The 25,895-nt window shown below is 37.0% G+C and overlaps 1 protein-coding gene across 1 annotated transcript in view; it reads right to left on the bottom strand.

Annotated features, from left to right (window-relative positions):
• Positions 1 to 285: 285 nt before the first annotated feature.
• The window catches only part of LOC150082473 (ubiquitin-conjugating enzyme E2 variant 2-like), a 93,096-nt gene continuing 67,486 nt past the window's right edge, over positions 286 to 25,895 (bottom strand). Inside the window, exons 3-4 of the mRNA XM_090378639.1 lie at positions 3,674 to 3,799; positions 286 to 533 (exon numbers count right to left, since the gene is read on the bottom strand). Coding sequence (XP_090234765.1) covers positions 393 to 533; positions 3,674 to 3,799 — 267 coding nt within the window. The 3' untranslated portion in view covers positions 286 to 392. The remainder of the gene's footprint in view (positions 534 to 3,673; positions 3,800 to 25,895) is intronic.

The raw sequence follows: 25,895 nt of genomic DNA, 5'->3' as shown, positions 1-25,895 counted from the left end.
GTGGGATATTATTCTTAAACCATTACTTAGGCAAGAAAGCCTTGCTAATAACAGCAATGATTTTGATTTCCACTGCCAGCCATTATGGATGGAACTGCTAAAACAACCAGAGAAGCCTGCTTCTCTGAACATTTCTATCATCCCTAAAATGCCATCAGAATTAAGTTCATAAATGACAAGAGCAATGGAGAAGAGACTCAATCATATATTCACAGACACTCACTCTTTCTCTCTTTCTCTTTCTACCATTTTTGTTTTTTTTTGTTTTTTTGTTTTTTGTTTTTTTTTTTGAGTCCCCAAGAAACATTTTCCTTATCAACATGGGCAAAAATTGTCAGGCACTGCCAGTGCGTGGATGATTGCTTTGTTACTAGTTGTGGACATTGTGTATATTAGAAAGCTGAGCCTTCAGGAGGTTGATTTAATCTTTGGTTTTCCTTCAGTGTCATAACCCTCCGCAACTCTTGAAGAACTGTCTTGATCGAGTAGTTTCGTTGCCAACGGTTTAATACTGGAAGGCTTCTTCGGTCTATCTAAAATTAAAATTTTGTTCTGTACTTATTACTTAAAAGCAATACTTTGTTATTATATAATTATTTCAACTGTTTATTCTCATTTTTAACATACAGTTCCACAATAATAACTTTTTAAACTATTTACATAAAGTTCTACACAAAGGAAACTTTTATGCTTAATTTTATTTTCCCCTTTTTTATTTTCAGTATCTGAAAGCTAACACCTTTAAATTTTTACATACTCTTTGCTCATCCACAAGCGTAGTACTGTTTTGGGTTATGTAAGGATTGTGCACTACTTGTTTAAGGAGGATTACGTTATTTGTAGTAGTGCATAATTTTGTCATACACAGTTTTACCATAAAAATTCATCTGTTAGTCCTTCAAAGTGTTCATAAGCTGCTGCCAAAACCAATACATTCCTTCCTTCCTTCACATGATGCATTTATTTAAAGGTAGAAGTTGAGATAACAGAGAAAGAGGGCAAAGGAAGGGTAAAATTAAATTTCACAGGACATTCTTCGAACTAGGAGTGGCCAACATTTTTCTGCAGTGTGCTCCATGTCAAAAATGCATTGCAGGCCACCGAGGGGCAATTCCAGAAGCTACCAGAATGAATACCCCCCCCATCCCCACAACCAGTAATCAGTGACTGCTGCCATAAAATGTTTTTGCTAATAACAACTTCCATGCTAAGCACTTATAATAAAAATTTCTGGTAATAAAAGTGAAATTTAAACTATTTTCAGTGCTTTCCAAACTTTTCTAACAGTGACATGATATGCACATGAGTGTTAGAAAAGTTGAGATCCCATAGCTTACCCCTATTTTGTAATTTGACACCCCACCTCCTTTTGTTCATTATCTTTAAAGCGATGGTAAATACAATGGTATGTCCCTTGTTTTAGTCCAAAAACACAGAAAAAAACAAGAAAAAAAAAAAAAAAGAGTGAAAGAAGATATGAGTTACCAGGTTCACACTTAACTAAGGCAATCTAAAATTGACTGGGCTAGTCTTTAGATTTCAAAGAGGTTTTAAAAAATAATAATAATAAAATTAAAAAAAAAAAAAAAAAAAAAAAGAAGAAAGAGGCAAACCAACCATTATCAATCCACTGAAGGAAGAAAGCCTCCGCGATTATTCTTCTTGAGGGAAATGGACCATAATGTGCCACACTGGTCCAGCGAGGGTAGGCAGATCGACCATATTTAGCAGTCAGGGGCTTGAACCAATGGCGTAGCTACCATGTAGGCAGGCAAGACAATTGCCTCCGGGCCCTTTAGGGCCCCGGCATATTTGGCTGTCTCCTGTTTTTTCAATTTTCATTAATTAAGTAGGGGCCCCGAACATGTTCTTTGCCTCCAGGCCCAAAAAAGTGTAGCTACGCTACTGGCTTGAACCTTGGTCTACTCAAAGAGCATGTGCTACTGCACCCCACTCCTGACCACTCAGCTTCAAAGAGTTCTTGCCAACCTCTAATTATGAACCATGTGAAGAAATAAATGTCAATTTATGTATTAATCAATAATTGTAATTTAATCAATCAATTATATCAGTGTAGCAAAAGGAAATAAAAGTAAAACAAATGCTGACATAACAGAAAAATTTGGAGATGCCCTTTGGGAATGCATGACACTTGCACTTTGTAAATATTAATTTCTGATTTCTCAAACCAGTTGTATAATTTTTTATAATATATACTGTATATATTTCGCATCAGGCAGCAGACAACTGACAAGGGTTGAGCAGCCCACTGGTGGCATGCATACTGCAGGTTTGCCATCCCTTATTTAGACAGCTAATCTAAGTGTACATTAATACTATATCATAGGTCAAATGGAAAATCTTAAGATTTTTGCTAATGAATTTGACAATCTATTATCTATTATTTTAACTCTGAGCAAGATTTATCAAACATTTGCTGTTAAGTTTGATTACAACTTTGTAGCAGCATCTAGGTGTGGGAACAGAATACTTGTGGAGAATATTTCCCCAAAACTGTTTCACATAAGAAGTATAGATTAATATCAAAGTAATTAAAAACTTTTCCCTTGGCTGCTAGTTAAGGTATTAGTGGGAGTGGGGTGGACTCGGGTAAAGTGCAATTTAATAATTTTTTACATGTATGACTATATTGTCTTTTGCACAAAAATTATCTGGACCTGGAAACTGATATGTAAAGTTGTCCATGAGTAAAAACGACAACTTTGTTGAAAGTCTGACCCTGAGATTTGTTGATTGTCATGACATGAGCCAAGGAATTATCTTCTCTTCAAAGTAAATGGCAGTCAATTTCACTGGGAGCTAAATTCTTGGGATTTGCAAATCAGCCTGCTTTGCTGTATGAAAAATCAAAGTTGCTAAGCAATAAAAAAAAAATAATAATAAAGTGTAACCCTAACCCGAGACTCAGCCAGCATAAAAAAAGCTTGCAAAAATTCCTTTGTATTAAAAGGATCTGAACCCAGCACTTTGGTGGAGGAGGAATGACATGAAAAACGTTAATGCAGAATAGTTGAACTATTCTATTCTTCTTTATTATTATTATTAGCTATATGGTGCAAGGAAGCCTGAGGCTTATGCTGTACCAGCCAAAAAAAAAAAAAAATTCTGAATTACCCTGAGAGAGAGAAGTAGAAGGGAATCACCAAGAAAGAGAAGAATGATGATATCCAGCTCAGGACCCTGGGTGTGCCAAGCCCATACTCACCAGATGTGACCTTGAGCTGATGATAGTTTATATCTCCATTTCACTACAGTTTATTTTATATTTTGCAAGAATGAATTTCAAGCACCTCTCAAAGTTGCTTCTTTCACAACCATTTTATCAGTGCTGAAAAATGGAATTTATCTGTTCTTTCATGGGGTGGTAGTAACATTGAATTAGCCAGGGAAGTAGACACTATTAAATAAGCAGCAATATACTTCTTGTATAGGGAAGTGAGGGTCAGTGGTAACTCATCAATCATCAAAAGTCGGCATATAGGAAAGAATTAAATCTATGACAAGTCATTCTCTCTTAACAGTTAGAATTGATAGTTCCACTTTTCTACAAGAACTTATATTTTTCATTTGCTAAAGATAATCTCACCATACTTTTATAATTTTGTATATCTTCAATTAAAATATTTTCAAAGATACCAATATAAATACTTACTATACCCGTACTATCACTGACACCAGTCATCTTTATCTTAGATATAAATCTAACAGTAGGAGGCTCATCAGGGTACTGAAGTCCACATTCAACTTTTAAACTGTAAATTCTGTTTTCATATGGTGTCTACAAAGAAAGACAATTAGTAAAATATAGAAAAGAATTAAATCTATGACAAGTCATTCTCTCTTAACAGTTAGAATTGATAGTTCCACTTTTCTACATGAACTTATATTTTTCAAACCTGAACCCCTATAATATACAATGTGCATACCAAAATTCTGTTTCATTAGTTCTAAGACCACAATCCATCAATGTCCATAAATATTATAAATCCCATGATTATCTGTCTGTTTTGAAAATGAAAAATCAACAACACAAGAGAAACTTTTGTGGCTGTTTTGTGCATGTACAAAAGAACATGTTTGAGTGGGGGGTGTACACAACAAATGTCACTGCACTGCTATATATACAGTAAGCTTCACAAAATTTTGAAAATTAATTATTTTTTTTAAGGTTATGCATATTAGTCTAAGTATTCAGGGGTAATTTATTTTTATTAGATAGAGCAGCTCTGATCCCTATAATCTCCACAGAATGATAGTTGCCAGAATTAAACCAAAATGTCAATCCATACTGTCAGATTACTCCACTGGGTCAAGAGAATAAATAAAGGTCAAAGGTTCAAATCGTGCCTACAGTAGTATGGGTGTTGATACTGTCCAATATTTTTTAATAGGAGGTATAAATAGTGTGATACAATTTCAGCAATTGAATTGCTTCAAAAACTACATATAGAAGAAAAGTACAGCACTTATACTGCCTGTACTATACTGTGAAGCAGTACTGAATGTCTTGCAAAATGAATGATTTTATATGTTGCAATTACAATGACACAGTCTAGAACAGTGGCGTCCAACCTTTTCCCATACGGGGGCCATATTCAGAGTTAATTTGTTTCGCAGGCAGCATCGAGTGATTTGAGAAAAATTAGTGTGTTACATTTTCCATATCTTGTTACATGTAAAAGAAAGTCTATTTTCATGTTACCGTTTTTTATTTTTATATTATATAAAAAATGCAAATTCCCAATACTTTTATGTGCAACAAATCTATATCAGTGATCTATTTTTTAGATTTTATTAAAATTATATGACTTTTTTTTTTTTTAAATACTTTACTTTTTTTTAAACTTTACTTTTGCTTTTAAATGGTCACTTTAGAAATTTTACACCTGAAAGGATCACTGCTTTTCAATATTAAGGTGAATCAATAAATATAATGATATACCTAAAATTGAAAATATTTGATATATTTCATTAAGCACATAAGGATTTTAGGATTTTGGACTAAAGATGAATATGGCTAAAACAAAAGTAATGATGAACAAGTATGCCACGGAAAGGGAAATAATGATTGAAGGAGCAGTAATTGAAAAGGTGGAGTCATATACTTATCTGGGACAAGTTATTAGCTGTAATAATGATAAATGGCTGGAAGTCAAGAGAAGAATAAATTTTGGATGGTAGCATTCAGGAAATATAGTCACATACTGAAGAGCAATATCCCAGTTTGTCTGAAACGTAAAATAATGAATCAATGTATACTCCCCACCATGACTTATGGAAGTGAAACTTGGGCACTCACCAAAAGAATGGAAGAGAAGCTAAGAACTACACAGCGAAGAATGGAACGAATTATATTGGGAATCAGACTGTTAGATAAGAAGAGAAACACATGGATTAAGCAGCAAACTCAAGTAAAGGACATTCTTATCAAAACTAAACAACTGAAATGGTCTTGGGCAGGACACATAGCTCGAAGACATGATGACAGATGGACTAAGAAAATAACAGAATGGTACCCAAGAGGAGCTAGAAGAAAACCTGGAAGACAAAGGCGGAGATGGATAGATGAAATTCATGAGTTTTTGAGTAGTAAATGGATGGCCAGTGCTCAAAGCAGAAGGAACTGGAAAGTTGCTGGAGAGGCCTTCATCCTGCAGTGGATTGAAAATGGCTGATGATGATGATGATGATTAAGTACAATACACTTACTGAATACATTTACTGAACAAAACTTAACATTTAATGAGAAAATTTGGGCAGATGGGCTAAGAAGTGGCAACTGAAGTTTAACCTTGACAAATGCAAAGTACTGCATATGGGTAGAAGTAACCCGAGAGAAAAGTACCAACTGTGTGGTACTACACTTAAGGTGGTAGAAAATGAAAAAGACATGGGAGTAATTGTGCAGTCAGATATGAAGTTTTCTGAGCAATGCAGACAGGCTGCCAGGGCAGGTCATGGGGTTTTGATCAATGATATATAGGAATTTTGCTAGCAGGGAAAAGGAGGTGATTGTCCCCTCTGTATAAGGCAATGGTCAGGCCACGCCCTGAGTACTGCGTACAGGTCTGGAGGCCTCATTTTAGGAAGGATGTAGATTTGCTTGAGCATGTACAGAGAAGGGCAATAAGATTTGTGAGGGGAATGAAGGGATCCTCTTACCAAGAGAGGCTTAAGTTCTGCAAATTGCAGTGGCTGAAGACTAGGCACCTGTGCGGTGATCTGATTGACGTGTATAAGGCTTTGAATGGGTTCAGAACACTGAATTCTGATGGGATCCTTCCACTTGTTCTGATTACAAACCTAATGAGGCATAAATTCAAATTAAGAAAAGAGATGTAGAATAGATGTGCGGAAATTTGCCTTTAGCCAGTGGATGGTTAATTGCTGGAACAAACTTCCATCTGTCGTTGTGGAAGTTGATAGGTTAAATAAATTTAAGGAGGAACTGGACAGGCATTTGGAGGGAATGGTGTGATTTTTTTTTTTTTTTTTTTTGGCTGATGCTGCATAAGCTCATACACTTGCTTTCCTGCATCACATGCCACTACTACTATTAAGGCTGAATATTTTCAGAAAACTGTTCAAAATTTGGTTTAAAATTTTTGATGCCAATTCTCAATACAGAATGAAGAATGCTCATCTGTTATTCTGTTTCTTTTTAAATATTTATTTGATTTCATGCGTGAAACAACTTGCTTGCAAACATACATTGATCCAAACAAAGTAGCGATTTTCGTGGCATTTTATTTTATTAGGGGAACATCTTCAGATCTTGTAGAATTAAAGTACTGTAGTTTATTTTCGCAGTCAATATACACGTACTCCTCGTATAACAGGGTAGTCAGGTTCCTATAAAATCTCGTGATCACAAGAACATAATCACAAAAAGGGTGATTATGTTCCAAATGCTAACAAAAATACAACGATGTTAACAAAACTAACAAAAATACACCATTCTAGATTTCGAGTATTTTCTGCTCTCTTTAAAAATCATTAATCTGGGTTGTTTTTGCTTGATAGATCTTTGTAAATTTCATTGTATGGAACTAAGTATTTTTGAAGCTCCCTTTTGAACTTTTGCTCCTTTCAGTCAAAGAATCTGCATTCAAAAAATAATATTCTAATTGCTTGGCTAACTTTCTGTCTTCCCGTATACTTTTTAGTGTAAAATTTGGGACTCCAGAATTTAGCTGCACTACCATCCTCTGAATTTATTTGATTTGGCTCAATACCATTTTCACCAAATTCGATTCACCAGCCTCTTTTTCTACCAGTAATTCTTAAACGTCTTCAGTAATCATACTGCTTCTTTTTTTTTTTTTTTTTTTTTTTATTTAGGAGCATCGGCGGCTAAGGCTCTGTGTATATTGTATATAAATGTGTTCTGGGGTTGATTTTCTATTTTGCTGGACGAAAAACCCGAGTTTCAGGGAGAAGAAACCATGCTAACCTTGCTTGAGACCGAGTAACTCAGCCACATTGTGAAAAAGACCCATAAAAATTCCTCAGTCATCGACAGGATTCAAACTTAGGTTGTTTTCACCTGACGTGGGGAGGAGGGCAATTCTAACAACTGTGCTACCCATGAGGGCTTCAGTAGTCATATCATCAAAATCTTACCCTCCTACCGACTTAGCAATTTCTACCATTGCACTGATTTCATTTTCTGCTGTTTCAATCATATTTCCTGAATGAACTGAATCTGGCCATACATTTTTCCAACATGAATTTAATGCTCACGGTTTTACTTCTTTGAGCGATAAAGCTATGATTCTGATACAGAACACAATTGAAAAATGTTTCCATGCCTTCATCACTTCAATTTTTCATCAGTCAATTCAGAATAAATTTTTTTCCCAAAATCTGTTGTAATGATTTTCTGATGTATATAAATATGATGTAATGAGTTGCAAAGGTAGATATGATGCCTTGATCTAATGGCTAAATTAAAGAAGTTTTACCAGGTGGTAGGAGCATAACTTCAACATCTGGATGGCCTGGCATGCTATCCAATAGTAATAAAACTTTGAAATCTAGATATTTCCACAAATTTAACAAGCACAAGTTCAATAGTACATAGAGATTTCCCAACGAATGTAAAACGGGGATTTCCCAATAATTTTTTTTTGCAAAACGATTAGCGAGCCAAAAGCAGGGATTCACAAAAAAGAATGGAAATGTTGAAAAATTACATCCAACATAATAGCAGAGTTTTCCGTGCACAAAAGCTTAAAAATACCGTGTTATGCGAAGTTTGCCCCAATTCTCTAACTGTGTTGTGGAGGATTGTCGCACTTTATCAATCATGTTAGAGCGAAACCGTGTTATTGAAGTACCATGTTTTGGCTTGAAGATCAATAATTTCAAGTTGCAAGCTGGGATTGTATTTTTCATGGAAATAAATGGGTTCTCAAACAAGCTGATTTCTTTTTCATGGGATCTTATATCAGCAAATTGACTTTCAAACTCTTCAAAAAGTAACTGTAATAATGAGAGGCAATGATTCATTGTAAATGTGTTTCTCCTTTAGCTCGGTACTACATTCAAAGTGAACTAAATTGTCTTGCTCAATTTGGGATTAAAATAATAATTTATTCTGAAATGATTCAATGTCACCAAACAAATCAGACTAATTTTCCTTTCCCTTGTAGTTTTAAATTAGAGCATTTAAATGACTAAAAATGTCTGTATGAATTTCAAGATCAAGCAGCCACTCCATATTTGATAGTTGTTTTATTGGTTTCCCTTCTGTTATCAACCCCAGGGGCTCATATCTGGTGAGTATGGGCTTGGTACACTTAGGGTCCTGAGCTAGATATCATCATTCTTCTTTGTCTAGGTGATTCCCTTCTACCACTTCTCTCTCTCTCTCTCTCTCTCTGGGTAATTTGGGTAAAAAAAATTTTTTTGGCTGGTGCAGCATTAAGCCTCAGGATTTCTTGTACCATATGGCTAATGATGATTATAATAATAATAATATCAATTTCACGACGTAGTTTAAAGAACTGATGTAATACATTGCCACAACTAAGGCATCTCACTGCACAATATAAAATTACATCTTCGTATTCAGCTTCAATTTCTGAAAGAAACCGTAAAGCATTCAGTGATTAAGGCCATATGATCTTATAAAATTTACAGTCGAAATAACCACATTCATAACGTGTTGGAGGTTCAATACTTTCCCACAAAAAACTTCTTGATGCATAATGCACTGAATTCCAATCGGAGTTTCAGCTCCGATATCTATCATTTTCTTGGTTATTCTACTCATAAGCCCAATGTTTTTACCAATCATGTTTTTATGCACCACCAGTTATGACTGCCACCGGGTTTTTAATATTTAATCCTAACTTTTCAATAGATAGGCAAAAATTTTCAAAAAGATTTACCTACAGTTGTTCCGTGCATACTCTGTAGGTCAACTAAACCTTCAATTGGTACAAAATTATCATTAATTCCAGGTATGAAGATAAGGAGTCGGGCTGTGTCATTTGCATCAGAACTGTCATCCAGTGCCACACCAAAATATTTCATGCATTCTATGTTTTCAAAAAGCTGTTTGAACAAATTCTTTTCAATATCTTCTACTCTTCGCATAACTGTCTGTCGAAACAAATGTCTTGTATTGTTCATTTCTCCATACACATTTTTCCACAACTTTTAACAAACAACGCTTAACAAATTCACCATCACCGAACGGTTTACTTTCAAAAGCGATCAAATGTGCAACTTGATAACTGGCACTTACAGCACATAAATTTCTTGACTGATATGTTTTCAGTGTGTTTCGTTGTTTTTTTAATTCGTTTTGTAACTCAGAACACTTTGCTCTTCGCAACACTCCTTTATGTTGATCACAAGATTTATGCTTAGAATGATAATGTCATTTTAAAGTATATTCTTTGAAAACTCACACAGTCTCCTTACATACCAAACACACTGCTTTCTTGTGGTAATCAATGAAGAAATAGTCTTCAGTCCATCTTTGATCAAAAGCATGACAATTCAAATCGATTTTCCTCTTTTGGTACATTTTTAAGCATGATTTTTTTAAATTCAATATAATGAACAAGTTATATCAAAATAGAATTTCACATTATGAAAAGATTGATACGTACATAACTGTATTTAGCATACATATGACATAACTGTATTTAGCATAGATACAATCACATGCACACGTTTGATACAGTCGAGCTTGACCAAACCAAAAACCAAACTATTAGTTTTAGGCCACCCGAATAATTAAATTCATCTGCCATGCATTGTGTATTCTGTCTGTAAATTGCATGTGTTCTCTGGTCAGCTGCCTTTTTTTTCTGGACGAAAAACCCGAGTTACCGGGGGGGGGGGGGGGAGACCTTGCTATCTACGCCTGATTCCGACTAACTCAGTCACGGAGTGAAAGTCCAGCTCGACGCTTGCATGGCTGTACATGCAGTGGGGCGACTCTCTAAAATGCTGTTTTAGTTCACTTTCCACATAGGCTGAATAAAATTAATCGCGGGCTGTAGGTTGGACACTATTGGTCTAGAAAATATGTAAAACAAAGAAACTGGCATATGGAAATTATTAATGCTGTCCACTCACCCTTGTACACACCCAACTACCCCAGAGAAATATTCAAAAAGTTCCAGATTTCTGTGATTTACTGTAATTCAATTCTGACAGTCATTTATGTGAAACTTGTTTTTATACATTGGAAATCATATGCATATTTTCAAAGAATAGTGGAGGAATGGATGAAGCTTATGAGGACAATCAGAAACTTTACCATTACTAAATCACCCAACCTTTCCAACAGTAACTTCTAGTTGCTGTTGCCAGGGCAGATTTGAGATTTGCCCAGAGTGAGTAGCTGTTTAGAAAAGTAACGCCAAAAGTGAAAGAGAAAACCCAGTTTTTTTAGATGCAGTGGAAACAATATTTGTGATGTGCTTATGGAAAGAGAGAGAGATTAGAAGTTAGGGTAATTCATAACAGAGATATGTAATATTGTTTAGAAATATGATTATCCTCAAAGCTAAGCATAGGATTGAGTTTTAGAAGGCTTGAAATTATCTTTCCCCTCACTGGAGAGTTATCTAGAAATCAGCATTTAATCCTTTGCAATCCAATGTTTCCTCTCATGCACCACTGTAAACATCTCTTCCGATACAATGTCCTGTCAAAGGCACCTAACTATGTCAATTTTATAGCTTGTTTTCCTGCTCTCCTAATGATTAAATTGTTAACAGCCAGTGAGTGCAGTTTTTCCTTCTTTGGAAAATTTCTTCAAAGTGTTGAAGGTAGTGGGTTTCATTTGTTGGCTGACCAATTTTATGCTAGTAGCAGAACTAAACTGAATATACATCTAACAGGCACTATTAAAAGAAACAGGAAGGGTTTATCACTAGAGATCAAGACGATAAAGAAAACTGAAAAACAGAGTCATTGGTTACATGGGCTGTGTTAGGGTAACTAAGAATAGAAACAGGTGCATGTATACTTGCAGGTACAACAATGCTAGGAGTATAGTTAATAAATTTGATGAGCTTGAATTGCTAGTCAAGACATCAAAGGCAGATACTGTTGGGATATATGAGAGAAAGGATAGAGAGAGGACAGGAAGGGAGGAGAGGTTATGCTGTTAGTCAAGAAACATAAAATTTAAGGAAGTGCATCCAATTGATGTGGGTGGACAATGCAATGTTGAGTCTGTTTGGTGTGACATAAGCACTGGGAAAGGAAAAATGAGAGTGGGTGTGTGTTATAGGCCTAATGAATCTGATGAGTATAATGAGCAATTGTGCAGACAAATAGAGTGGGCCAGTAAATCAGAGTGTCTTATAATGGGGGATTTTAATTTCCCAGAGATTGAGTGGGATTTGCGGTTTGGTCACTCACACACTAGCAAGGCTTTTGTGGATTTATTGGAAGATTGTTTTCTACATCAGCTTGTTCGGGAGGCAACTAGCGGGAGTAATACTCTTGATCATATTATCAGTAGGGATTTTTCATGCATTCAGAATCTGCAGATAAAGGAACCACTAGGTGGCAGTGATCACAGCAGTAAAGGGAAGGGTTTTTGCTTTTGTAAAGGTGACAACGGTGGTCGGAGAGAGTATTTAAATTCTATACAGTAGGACCAACTGATGATGTTACCAACAGCAAATTCAAAATGGGAAGCATTCAAAGTATTAATCTTGGAAGCTACTAGACTTTTCATAACAACTAAGAAATATTGTTCAAGATTTAGTCCTAAATGGATGTCAGATGAATTAACTAGACATGTTTTTGTTATTTGGTTTTTTAGGAGCATTAGCAACCAAGGCCATATTGCTCCGGGGATATGTGGTGGTCATTCCCTGACCTTTCCGCATCCTCCGTATTTGGTGGGCACAGGTTCGAACCCCAGTCTAATCAAGAAGCGTGTGCTACGCACTGCTGCTCTTGTCTACCTGGCTATGGGGGCACCATTAATTAAAGGAGGCAGCAAAGGAAGTAAGCAAACCCTTAGCAATAATTATGAGAGCATCCTTGGACTCAGGAGAGGTACCCATGGACTGGAGATGTGCAAATGTGATCCCAATCCACAAAGGAGGATCGAAGGGAGAGACAGGTAATTACAGACCTGTTTGTTTAACTTCTGTTCAGAGGAAATTAATGGAGTCATTTGTTAAAGATGAACTGCAGGATCATCTAGACAAGACTTCAGTTATAGCTTGGACACAGCATGGATTTGTTAAGGGGAAGTCTTGTCTAACCAATTTGATTGGATACTATAATGTAGTGACAAAGGAACTGGATGCAAAGAATAATTTTGATATCATATATTTGCATCTTAGAAAGGCTTTTGATACTGTTGCACATGGAAGACAGCTGCACAAGCTGGAGTAGTGTAGCAATGGAGGCAAATTGCTGCTATGGATAAAGGGATGGTTGAGTGGGAGAAGACAGAGTGGTAACCAATGGACACTGCTCTTTGTGAACTAATGTTATTAGTGGAGTCCTCCAGGATTCAGTGTTGGCTCCATTGTTGTTTTCTGTATTCATCAATGATACTGATGATGGTATATCAGGCTTAATGTCCACGTTTTCAGACAATACAAAGGTCAGCAGGGTTGTTAATGACACTAAGCTGCTGCAACAGGATCTAGAAACGTTGAGCAGATGGGCTGAGAGGTGGCAACTGAAGTTTAATATTGACAAATGTAAAGTACTGCATGTGGGAAGCGGTAACCCCAGAGTAACATATCAACTGCGTGATACTAAACTGACAGGGGTAGAGAGTGAAAAGGAGCTGGGGGTAATTGTGCAGGCAGATATGAAGTTTTATGAGCAGTGTAGACAGTCGGCAAGAGTAGCTCATGGTCTAAGGGATAAGGAGGTGATTATCTCCTTGTATAAGGCAATGGTTCAGCCACACCTTTAGTACTGTCTACAGGTCTGGGGGCCTCATTTTAAGAAGGATGTAGAGTTGTTGGAACAAGTACAGAGAAGGGTAACAAGATTAGTGAATGGAACAAAGGGTTACTCTTATGAAGAAAGGCTTAAGTTTTGCAAATTACAGTGTCTGGAGACTAAGCACCTGCGAGGTGATCTGATTGAGGTGTATAAAATCTTGAATGGTTTGAGCATGCTCAATGCTGATGGGATTCTTCCTCTTGCTCAGAAAGAGGGCTTAAATTCAAATTGAGTAAAGACAGTTGTAGGATAGATGTGTGGAAGTTTGCCTTTAGCCAGTGGGTGGTTGATTGCTGGAACAAACTTCCATCTGTCATTGTAGAAGTTGATAGCTTAAACAGATTCAAGGCAGAACTAGACAAACATTTGGAGCGGGTGGATGGGTGAAATGATAAGGGTTTGTGTTTTTTTTTGGCTGATACTATATAAGCTTGCTTTCTAGCATCATGTGCCCTGCTAATGCTGACAAGAGGATACAGTTCAAGTGCTGACATAGAAAGACAAAAGAACTGCACTTATGCTTTCTACTTCTCTCTCTCTCTCTCACACACACACACACACACACACAGAGGGTAACGTGGGAATTTTTTTTTTTTTTTTTTTGGCTGGTGCAGCATAAGCCTCAGGCTTCCTTGTACCATATGGCTAATAATAATAATAATAGGAAAGGTAAAAGAAGGGGAAATCTGATATATTGAAAAGCCAGTTGCTGTTTGTGAATATACAAAAAATATGGGAGCAGTAGATAGAGCTGGCCATTACTGTGCCAGTTATTCATTCACTCGGAAATCAATGAAATGAGAAAGTTCAGAAGTCTCAATTATGAACAGCATCTCGAGGCAGGTGACAGATCCATTAAAAAAAAAAAAAAAAAAAAACCAACCCCTCAATCATAAGCAGCTTCAAAAGAAGTTGCTTGTTCAGCTAGAAGGAGATATCCGAAAAGGACATCAAGTTCAGATGCCAAAGAAAGATTGAATGGCTGTCCTAATTTTGTGCTGAAACAAGAAAATTCAAGTAGTAGTAGTAGTAGCAGCAGCAGCAGTGGCATTTGATGCAAGAAAGCAAGTGTATGAGCTTATGCAGCATCAGCCAAAAAAAAAAAAAAATCACACGATTCCCTCCAAATGCCTGTCCAGTTCCTCCTTAAATTTATTCAACCTATTAACTTCCACAACGACAGATGGAAGTTTGTTCCAGCAATTAACCACCCGCTGGCTAAAGGCAAATTTCTGCACATCTAATCTACATCTGTCTTTTCTTAATTTGAATTTATGCCCCCTTAGGTTCATAATCTGAACAAGTGGAAGGATCCCATCAGAATTCAGCGTGCTCAACCCATTCAAGGCCTTAGCATTAGCATTAGCAGAGGCATATGATGCAAGAAAGCAAGCTTATTCAGCATCAGCCAAAAAAAAAAAAAAAAAAAACCCACTCCCATTTCACCCCTCCGTTCGTTCGAAATACCTGTCCAGTTGAGCTTTAAATTTGTTTAGGCTATCAACTTCAACAACAAGTGATGGAAGTCGGTTCCACCAACCAACCACCCGCTGGCCAAAGGCAAATTTCCGCACATCTATCCGACATCCGTCCTTCCTCAATTTGAATTTATGCCCTCTGAGGTGATTATTCTGAGAAAGATGAAGAATCCCATTGGCATTGAGCATGCTCAAACCATTCAAAGCCTTATACACCTCTATCAGATCACCTCGCCGGTGCCTAGTCTCCAAACTCTTTAATTTGCAAAACTTAAGCCTTTCTTCGTAAGAGCAACCCTTAGTTCCATTTACTAATCTTGTTGCCCTTCTCTGTACCCGTTCCAGCAGCTCTACATCCTTCTTGAAATGAGGCCTCCAGACCTGTATACAGTACTCAAGATGTGGCCTTACCATTGCCTTATACAAGGGAATAATCACCTCCTTATCCCTGCTAGAAAAATTCCTGTATATCATTGACAAGACACCATGAGCTACTCTTGCAGCTCGTCTGCACTGCTCAGAGAACTTCATATCTGCCTGCACAATTACCCCCAGGTCCTTTTCATTCTCCACCACTGTCAGTGTAGTACCGCAGAGTTGATACGTTGCTCTGGGGTTACTGTTTCCCATATGCAGCACTTTACATTTGTCGATGTTAAACCTCATTTGCCACCTCTCAGCCCATCTGTTCAACCTTTCCAGATCCTGTTGCAGCAGCATAGCGTCAGTATTGTCCTTAACGACCCTGCCAACCTTTGTATCATCTGCAAACTTGGACATTAAACTTGATATCCCATCATCAATATCATTCATAAACACCGAAAACAACAACGGACCCAACACTGAACCTTGAGGAACTCCACTAATAACATTAGTCCACGTTGAGCAGTGTCCATTGATTACCACTCTCTGTCTTCTGCCACTCAACCATCCCCTTATCCATAGCAGCAATTTGCCTCCAATGCCACACTGCTCCAATTTGTGCAGCAGTCTTCCATGTGCAACAGTATCAAAAGCCTTTCTAAGATCCAAATATATAATATCAAAGTTATTCCCTGCATCCAGTTCTTTTGTGACTACATCATAGTATCCAATCAAATTGGTCAGGCAAGACCTGCCCTTAACAAAACCATGCTGCGTCTGAGCTATAACTGAATTCTTGTCTAGATGATCCTGCAGTGCTTCTTTAACCAGTGCCTCCATTAATTTACCTGGAACAGAAGTTAAACTAACAGGTCTATAATTACTTGTGTCAGCCTTTGATCCTCCTTTGTGAATTGGGGTTACATTTGCACATCTCCAGTCTATGGGTACCTCCCCTGAGTCCAAAGAAGCTCTCATAATTATGGCTAGGGGTTTGCATACTTCCTTTGCTGCCTCCTTTAATATAACTGGATAGATCCCATCCACCCCAGGTGCCTTTTTTATGTTTATCCTCAACAATCTCTCCTCCACTTTCCTCTCAGTTATTACAAAATCATATACACCTCAAGTAAGAAGAAAGACTATGCAGTATATAGTGACAGAAGGGTTAGCAGAAAACCCTTCTGTCATTCACCAGGATTGTATCCTGGTGAATGTTTAAAGAAATACCACACATTAAAATCATATAAATAACAAATATTTAAAATGTCCAAAAGGGTTTTTTTTTTTTTTTTTAAAAGTTTTATCGATCACTTTTATTAAAATAACCCATCCATTATGCCAAATATGATCAAAAGCCTTTGAAAAAGCCTTGGATATGCCAAGAGCAACTGCTTGAGTTTCACAGAACTTTTCCATTGAATTTGTCCGTCCATAGATGGATAACGTAGGCCAGTATATCACAAGTGGATCAACTGATGGAATCATATTGGCAGTTGCTTATTGCGTGGAAAGTTTCAAAATAGTTTAAGAGTTGAAGTTTAATGGATTTCACCATTACTTTGGAAAGAGTAATGGTAAATGCAATGGGGTAATTGGATGTGAGGGATTTGCCTCTGCTTTTTAGGAAGTGACTGGATATGATCATATTTCCAAGCAGAAGGGAAAACGGTGGAATAAGAATGTGTAAAAAGGCAACACAGAACAGGCATAAGCTCGGAGCACAGATTTTGAGAACAAATGGAGAAATACAATCAGGACCTGGGGATTTCTTGGCATCTAGGCAAGCTCAAAATTTTTCCAACATCCTTTTGACAGAAGACCACAAGAGGCATTAAATGGGGTGTACCGGGAATGATAGGAGCTGGTTTACCAAATTCATCAATACAAGAATTAGAAGAAAGGTAAACTGCTAGCAGGTCTGCTTTATTTTTAGCTGAGGTAGCAATAGAACCATCATGCTTTAACAGAGGTGGGGGTACAGATGGGCAAAAGTTGCAGCCAACAACTTTGGCAATAGGCAAGAATGCTCGATTACCCTTTAGACAAAAGGCAAGTTTTCTATTCTTAGTCTGTTTGGACTGATTAAAAAGTTCTTTATAATTGTAATTGCAAGCCAAATGCAATATGCAATGTTCTTATTTTGTACAACCTTAGAACATTTATTGGAAACCCAAGGTTTAAATAAAGGACGAGATTTTAAGGTGGAGTGTGGAAAAAGGATTTCATCCCTACATGAATAATTTCACTCACAAATCTGAGCAAACACTGACATCAAAAGATTTTGATGTCAGTGTTTGCTCAGATTAATCCAACCAAGAAAAAGAATAGAAATCTTGCAGACCGTCCCATTTTGCATTCCTGTAATGCCACAGAACAAGAGGCTGAGAAATGCTATAAGTGAGAGAGGCTTTAGTGGACATCACAAAGTTGTCATCTGAGATGCCTAGAGGACCACTCACCAACTATATAGTTGGGTTGTTTGTGAGAAAAAAATCAGGTGTTGGCTGTGCAGTTAGGATCATCTGTAGAAAAGTGATCACAATAAGCAGTGCCAATTATATTTATTTTTAAAATAAATTGAATTATAAAAATTTTTCAAAAAACCAACAGTTTCTGGCCAAATTATTATGGATATCCAGGAAAACTTGTAAAAAGACTGATGGGCATTGATTTTTCAAAATTTTTTTTTAATGACCACTTCAAAATAACCTTCTCAATTAGTAGCAGCATCATCTGTAGTAAAATACATACATAATGTACACATTATTTGTAATTAATTTTATATACATTTATGTTATTATATTTGGTCAATCCCCTCCAACTTTGTACAAGTTACTGCTTATATCCTGCATGACAAAACCATTTCTTTCAGATGGTTGTTGTGGTTTCAGTGCCAAATTATTCTTTCAGTTAGCTGGATCTTATTTATATATATTTTTAGCAAGTTCCCTTTTTAAAAGCTGCCAAACATTCTCAATTGGACTGATATCAAGGTAATTTCCCGGCCAATTCTGTAGAGGAATATTTTGGTCTTTCAGAAATTTGACTGACTCTGCAGTATGCTGTATTGCATCAATATCATTTTATCATCTTCAGAAAACCAGTCATTCAATTGGAAATTAAGTGATATGAGAGAACCTCACAGTATTGCTACTGACACAGTCACTTGTACTGAGTACAATCTGCCTGGTCTTCTCCCACAAATTATACACAAAATTGTGATCAAAGTTGGATGCTTAAACATTGTTTTAATACAATCTTCAGGGTATTTCTTGGATTTTTTCTTCTCACATACAGAGACTTAGTTGTTTATATTTGTACAGTTAAAATAAGCCTGCCAAAACAGAAACATGGAAGTTAAGTTTTGATAATTACCACTGCAGTAACCTATACATTGTGCTAATCATGAGATTAACATTTCAAGGTCAATAGTGCATAACAAGTGTATCAACAGTGTATTACATCGCCATCTGAAGATGCAACCATACAAGTTATAGCTTATACAGAAGCTGTCAAGCATTGACAAAACCAAGTGGATGGAATTTTGTTTGGAAACATTTCAGCTTATGGAAGACAACTATAATTTCCTGAAACAAATCATCTTTAGCAACAAGTGTATTTTTTATCAGTGGGAAAGTAAACAAGCAAAATGTGAGAATATGGGTCACAGAAAAGCCACAGGAAATTTTGGAATACCAATGTGACAGTTTAAAAAATTACTATCTTTTGTGCAATGAATTATCACAAAGCGTACAGACCTTTCTTCTTTAGTGAAGCTAAAGAAGAAAGGCAATCAGCTATGTTCACAGAGATATGTTAATGAAGAATATGGGAGGCCTAGATTAGGGGTGGGAAAATTGCAGAGTAATTAAAGGTACACATATCAAACATATGTAATTAAAAGATAACCATGGTTTCAGGTTATCTTAATAACATATCTCTGTGAACATAGCTGATTACCTAGTCCTTAAAGTCTACATCATCATCCTACAATCAGGTCATGTATTCTATTCACATAATAACATTTTAGTTTTGAAAAGCTTGTGGATACCTGTATACTAAAGTGAAAATTCTCTTCTTGAAAACACGAACAGTAACGTGGTCATGTTCATTGGCCCACTGCAATCATTCCTTTTTTTCATATTTTTAGGCAGCTTGAGTTTTCTTAGTGACCTTCTGCTCTCATAACCCAAGTCCACTAATCATCAGCAAACTATCCTCGATGTCTTAACTCCTGCTACTTGTAGCTTATTAACAATATCAGAATCTTTGCAGTTCTATTTTCTTTGATGATTCCTGTCAAATCTCTTTTGGTCAAAGTTTAAAAATTGGTATTCTACCACATTTAAGAATATAAAGAAGATAAAATTTCCCTTTTGTGGATTTTTTTTTTTTTTTTTGCTTATATTTTGAGGGGATGATTTAGAAATTCCACACTTTGGTGATATTTGGCATTGAGATAAATCACTGCTCTTCTTCTAGGAGAGCCTGAGCATACTTTTTCTTAGAGACAGCTCAGCTGTCTTATTCACATATAAAGAATCAACAAAAGATGAACTTAATTCATTACTTCATTAATACTTAGATTCCATAATTTTTTTTATTTACAAATAATTGCCATATATTTATTCACAAATAAAAGGATTATCCAAGCAACTATAATAATGACTTACCTAAATACACATTCACAAAAAAAAAAAAAAAAAAAAAATTACTGAAAATTTGGAACTTAATCTGTAAACATTTGGTTTGAAAATCAGATCAAACAATATGCCACAAGGGACTGCAAATGTTCAATTAACTTTAACTGCACTTACCACCAATAGATGAAAAATACTTCTTTTACTTAAAAAAAAAAAAAAAAAAAAAAAACCACGGCAAAAGCTGAACCAGCTAATAGAAAAGTATAATTTGGCATTAGCAAAGGCACATAATAGAAAAGTATAATTTGGCATTAGCAAAGGCACATGATGCAAGAAAGCAAGCTTAATAGTTGATGCTATATAAGCAAGCTTAAACAAACACGCACACCCTTCTCATTTCACCCATCCACTCGATCCAAATGTTTGTCTAGTTCTGCCTCAAATCTATTTAAGCCATCAACTTCTACAACGACAGATGGAAGTTTGTACCAGCAATCAACTACCCGCTAGCTAAAGGCAAACTTTTCAACACATCTATCCTACACTGTCTTTCCTCAATTTGAATTTATGCCCACTAAGACAATTATTCTGAACAAAAGGAAGAATCCCACCAGCACTGAAAATGCTCAAACCATTCAAAGCTTTATACACCTCAATCAGATCACCTTGCAGGTGCTAGTCTCCAGACCCTGTAATTTGCAAAACTTAAGCCTTTCTTCGTAAGAGCAACCCATTGTTTCATTCACTAATCTTGTTGCCTTTCTCTGTACTTGTTCTAGCAGCTCTACATTCTTCTAAAATGAGGCCTCCAGACCTGTATACAATAGTCAAGGTGTAGCCTGACCATTTCCTTGTAAAATGGGATAATCAGCTCCCTCTCCCTGATTATAAAATAGAAAAATTCCTATATATCATTGAAAAGACTCCATGACCTGTCCTGCAGCCTGTCTGTACTGCTCAGTGAACTTCATATCTGGCTGCACAATTACCCCCAGTTATTTTTCATTCTCTACCACTGTCAGTGTAGTACAACACAGTTGATACATTACTCTGGGGTTACTGCTTCCCATATGCAGTACTTTACATTTGCCAATGTTAAAACTTCAGTTGTCACCTCTCAACCCATCTGCTCAACTTTTCTAGATCCTGTTGCAGCAGAGTACTGTCATTAACAACTATGCTGACCTTCGTATCATCTGCAAACTTGGACATTAAGCCTGATATACCATCACCAATATCATTAATAAATACAGAAAACAATAATGGACCCAACACTGAACCCCGAGGGACTCCAGTAATAACATTAGTCCACAAAGAGCTGTGTCCACTGATTACCACTCTGTCTTCTCCCACTCAACCACACCTTCATCCACAGCAGCAATTTGCCTCAAATGCCACACTGCTCCAATTTGTGCAGCAGTCTTCCATGTGCAACAGTATCAAAAGCCTTTTTAAGATCCAAATACATGATATCAAAATTATTCTTTGCATCCAGTTCCTTTGTGACCAGATCATAGAATCCAATCAAATTGGTCAGATAAGATTTCCCCTTAACAAATCCATACTGTGTCCAAGCTATAACTGAAGTCTTGTCTAGATGATCCTGCAGTGCTTCTTTAAAAAATGACTCCATTAAGTTCCCTGGAACAGAAGTTAAACTAACAGGTCTGTAATTACCTGTGTCTCCCCTCGATCCTCCTTTGTGAATTGGGGTCACATTTGGACATTTCCAGTCCATGGAAGCTCTCATAATTATGGCTAAGGGTTTGCTTACTTCTTCCTTTAATATAACTGGATAGATCCCATCCACCCCAAGTACCTTTCTTATGTTTATCTTCAACAATTTCTCCTCCACTTTGCTCTCAGTTATTACAAAATCAAATCGCTCACAGCCAGATTTTTAATTCACCTCTGGCATTCCCTTTCCTGAATAACTCCTCACATGTGAATGTAGAGGCAAAATACTAATTTAGTTTGTTAGCTACCTGAGCCAGATCATCAACAGTTGAACCATCGATATCAAGTGGACCAATCTGATTCATCTCCTTCCTTCTAGAGTTTACATAAGTAAAGATCTCTTTGCTGTTTTTCTTTGCATCCTTTGCCAAAGATTTCTTGTAATCTACCTTTGCCTGTCTAACTTCCTTTGTGACTTGGTTATAGACCAGCTTATGTCTACCATAGGTTTCCGTGTCACCTGGTAATTTATATGCATCCCATGCATTTTTCTTCTCTGCCACATGTCTCATTGCCGACCGGGAGAGCCAGGCGGGTAAAGTGCCTGCCTGGCAACCCAAAGGTCGCAGGTTCGAATCCCGCCTCGGGTTGGATCACAGTAAAATGCAAAAACTTTGGGAGGTGCGTTATGGCCACAGAAGCCGATGCGCCAACAATTAACAAAAAAAAAAAAAAACATATATAAATATATATATGTCTCATTAGTTCATCTGGTATCCAATCAGACCTAAACCTTGAACAATATTTCTTAGTTAATACGAAAAGCCTAGTAGCTTCCAAGATTAATTCTTTCAATGCTTCCCATTTTGAATTTCCTGTCGGTAATATCATCAGTTTCTTCCCACTGTACAGAATTTAAATACTATCTCAGACCACCATAGTTGCCTTTACGAAAGCAAAAACCCTTCCCTTTACCCCTGATAGTGGTTACCTCTTTGAGTAAATCCCATATCAGCACACTGTGATCACTGCAACCTAGTGGTTCCTTTATCTGCAGATTAAGGCATGAAGAATCCCTACTGATAATCAGATTTAGAGTATTACTCCCTCTAGTTGCCTCCCGAACATGCTGATGTAGGAAATAATGATCCAATAAATCCACAAAAGCCTTGCTAGTGTGTGAGTGATCACTCACAAATTCCAGTCAATATCTGGGAAATTAAAATCCCCCCCATTATAAGACACATTGATTTACTGACCCATTCTATTTCTCTGTACAGTTGTTTATTATACTCATCAGAGTCGTTAGGCCTATAACACACACCTAGTCTCAATTTTGCTTTCCCAGTGATTATGTCACACCAAACTGACTCGACACAGAACTGTCCACCCATGTCGACTGGCTGTACTTCATTGGATTTTATGTGTTTCTTAACTAATAACATAATCCCTTCTCCCTTCCTGTCCTGTCTATCCTTCCTGTACACATTGTACTCCCCAAATTCCATTTCTGCATTCCTTATATTTGTGTGGCACCACATCTCTGATAACCCAACAATATCTGCCTTTGATGCTCTGACCAACACCTCAAATTCATCAAATTTATTTTCCAAACTCCTAGCATTGGTGTACACACAAGTTTACATGCACCTGTTCCTATTCTTGGCTATCCTAAGACAACCCATGTATTTACTTGTTCCGCAATGACGCCCAGCAGTCTCTGAAATCCCCTGCACTTTGTTTTCCAAGCTTCTGCTCATTCCAATAGAAGCAGTGCAAGAATCACTTTCACCTCTGCCAGCAGCAACTATTAATCTATTAGTCCGTGTATCCCCACAAGGTAACAGTTTTCCAACCCACCTAACACTGCCTCAATAGCATCAGCAAATATTTTTGTACCCTTTCTATTTAAGTGTATCCCATCCCTGTAGAAGCAGTCTCTCCTGTTAACAAGTACAGACCAGGCTGAGAAAAAATCTACCCCTCAAGCCTTACACAATCTATCCAGTGCCGAATTGATCGACAAGTCTCTCATCATATACTCCCTCCTATCATGTCTGGGCAGAATTGCAGACACTTTCAAATTCAACCCTAACTCACAGCTTTTTTTTACCATTGACCTGTACTTGTTAAGTAATTTCGCCAGTCTCCTACTCTTAATATCATTAGTGCCAACAGGTACAACAATATCACCTTTTGCTTATCCAGCTAACCTTTGAATTTCCCCAAATTGTCAGCCTCTACTACCCATGTAGGTAACTTATTCCAGTAATTTATAACTCGCTAGCTAAAATAAAACTTCCTGCAATCCAGTCTAAATATCACCCCCCAACTTGAAATTATGGCCCCTTGTTCTAGAATTTCCCAAGCACTTCCTAATTCATTTCACAAATATACGTGGTTTCAATTCTAATCTCAACGATGTCCGTTTCCACTTGCAGTCTGCCAAACCCCATGTACTTTTTCTGACAGAATCTCAGTTATCGGTTGATTCAACCACTGCTCATCTCAGATGCCCAAATTATTCGCTGTATAATTCCTTTCGCCTCAAAGGTGGTACTTGTGCATATGTCCGTTCTGATATTCCCTGTCAGAGACTTGGCAATTTGGAATCTCCTCTCTTTGATCTTCTCTGGCTTAAAATCTCTCTACCTCATTGTGTCAAATTCATCTGTTGTCTCTACCGTTCTCCCAACTCCACTAATCACTTGGAGCTCTTTGACTTCCTCTCTTTGCAACTTGACTTTCTCAGTCCAACTTTCCTAACAGTGAGGTAATTTTCATTGGTGATTTTAATGTTCACAACTTCAGCTGGCTTCCGTTTTCTAGTCACACCGACCCAGCAGGTCGAGATGCTGAGGCTTTTGCAATTACTAATGACCTAGCACAGATTGTTCATTTACCTACAAGAATACTGGACAATCCTAATCATACAGCCAATACACTTGATCTTTTTCTCACAAACAACCCTTCTAAGTATACGGTCGAAGTGAGAGGTCCTTTAGGCACTTCAGATCACAACTTGGTGATTGGTTCACATAAAAAAAAAAAAAAGAATCATTTATAACAGTGAAAATTTCATCCTCATTCATTTTGCTTATGCCTCTCAGAGCCTTAAACACCTCAATCAAGTCTCCTCTAAGGTGCCTAGTTTCCAAGCTCTGCAACCCACATATTCAGTCTTTCCTCATATGGACACCCTTTTGCAGATCTCAGCAGGCAAGTTACCCATCTTTGGACCCTTTCAAGGAGCATAACGTTTTTCCTTTAGGTGCGGTCTCCATACTTGAACAGAGTATTCCAAGTGTGGTCTAACAATAGCTTTATATAATGGGATTATGACGTCCTTATCTCTACTAGCAAGTCGATAAATGTCCACGGGTTCTGAAATTCTATATAACAGCGAAAATTCTGTCTTTGTTCATTTTTCTAACCTCCCTCAGAGCCTTATAAACCTCAATCAAGAGGTGCCTGGTTGCCAAGCTCTAGAGCTCACATATTCAGTCTTTGCACATATGGTTGTCATTTGCTGATATCACCATGTGAGTTGCCCATTTGCTGATATCACCATGTGAGTTGCCCATCTTTGTACCCAATTCAAGAAGCACAAAGTATTTTTTCAGATGAGATCTCCATACTTGAACACAGTACAGGCAACCCCCATAAACAAGGTACTTCTACAACACGGTTTCGCTCTAACACAACTGATAAATTGGGGAAATTCCCGCACAACACGGTACTCATATAACAAGGTTTGAGAATTGTGGGAAATCTTGCATAACAAGGTATTTTTGAGCTTTTTTGCTGGGGAAACCCTAATATTATGTTAGATGTAATTTTCAACGTTTCCTTTTTGTGGATCCCTGCTGTTGACTTGCTAGTCGTTATTGCCTTTGTGATATTTTTCTAAAGCACATTTCTGGAAGTCACTACCATAAAACAATAAAAACAATTTGCGGTTTCAGGTTTACTGGTATTTTCTGTTGGTGTAATCAATTATAAACGGGTAGTAAACTCGATCTTCTTGCATTTGCTATAGTACTGATAGCTGGAATTTTGTGGGCTTTCACGTTATTATAGCGAAGTGTGTTTCCCCTTCCACGAAATATTCAAGATCCAAATATTCAAATATCCACGAAATATAAATAAATTATCATGTTCTTTGTTATTAATTGCTTATCACATTTACTGGTTTAAATTTTACAAAAAAAAAAAAAAAAAAAAAAGTCGGTGAACAGAATTAGTTAGTACGTATTAA

Source organism: Mastigoproctus giganteus, chromosome 7 (assembly GCF_048544385.1).
Source record: "Mastigoproctus giganteus isolate SK-2022 chromosome 7, ASM4854438v1, whole genome shotgun sequence".
NCBI classification, from domain to species: domain Eukaryota; kingdom Metazoa; phylum Arthropoda; class Arachnida; order Uropygi; family Thelyphonidae; genus Mastigoproctus; species Mastigoproctus giganteus.
Note: the sequence above shows the minus strand (reverse complement) of the source record. Positions and strands in the feature narration are given on the sequence as shown.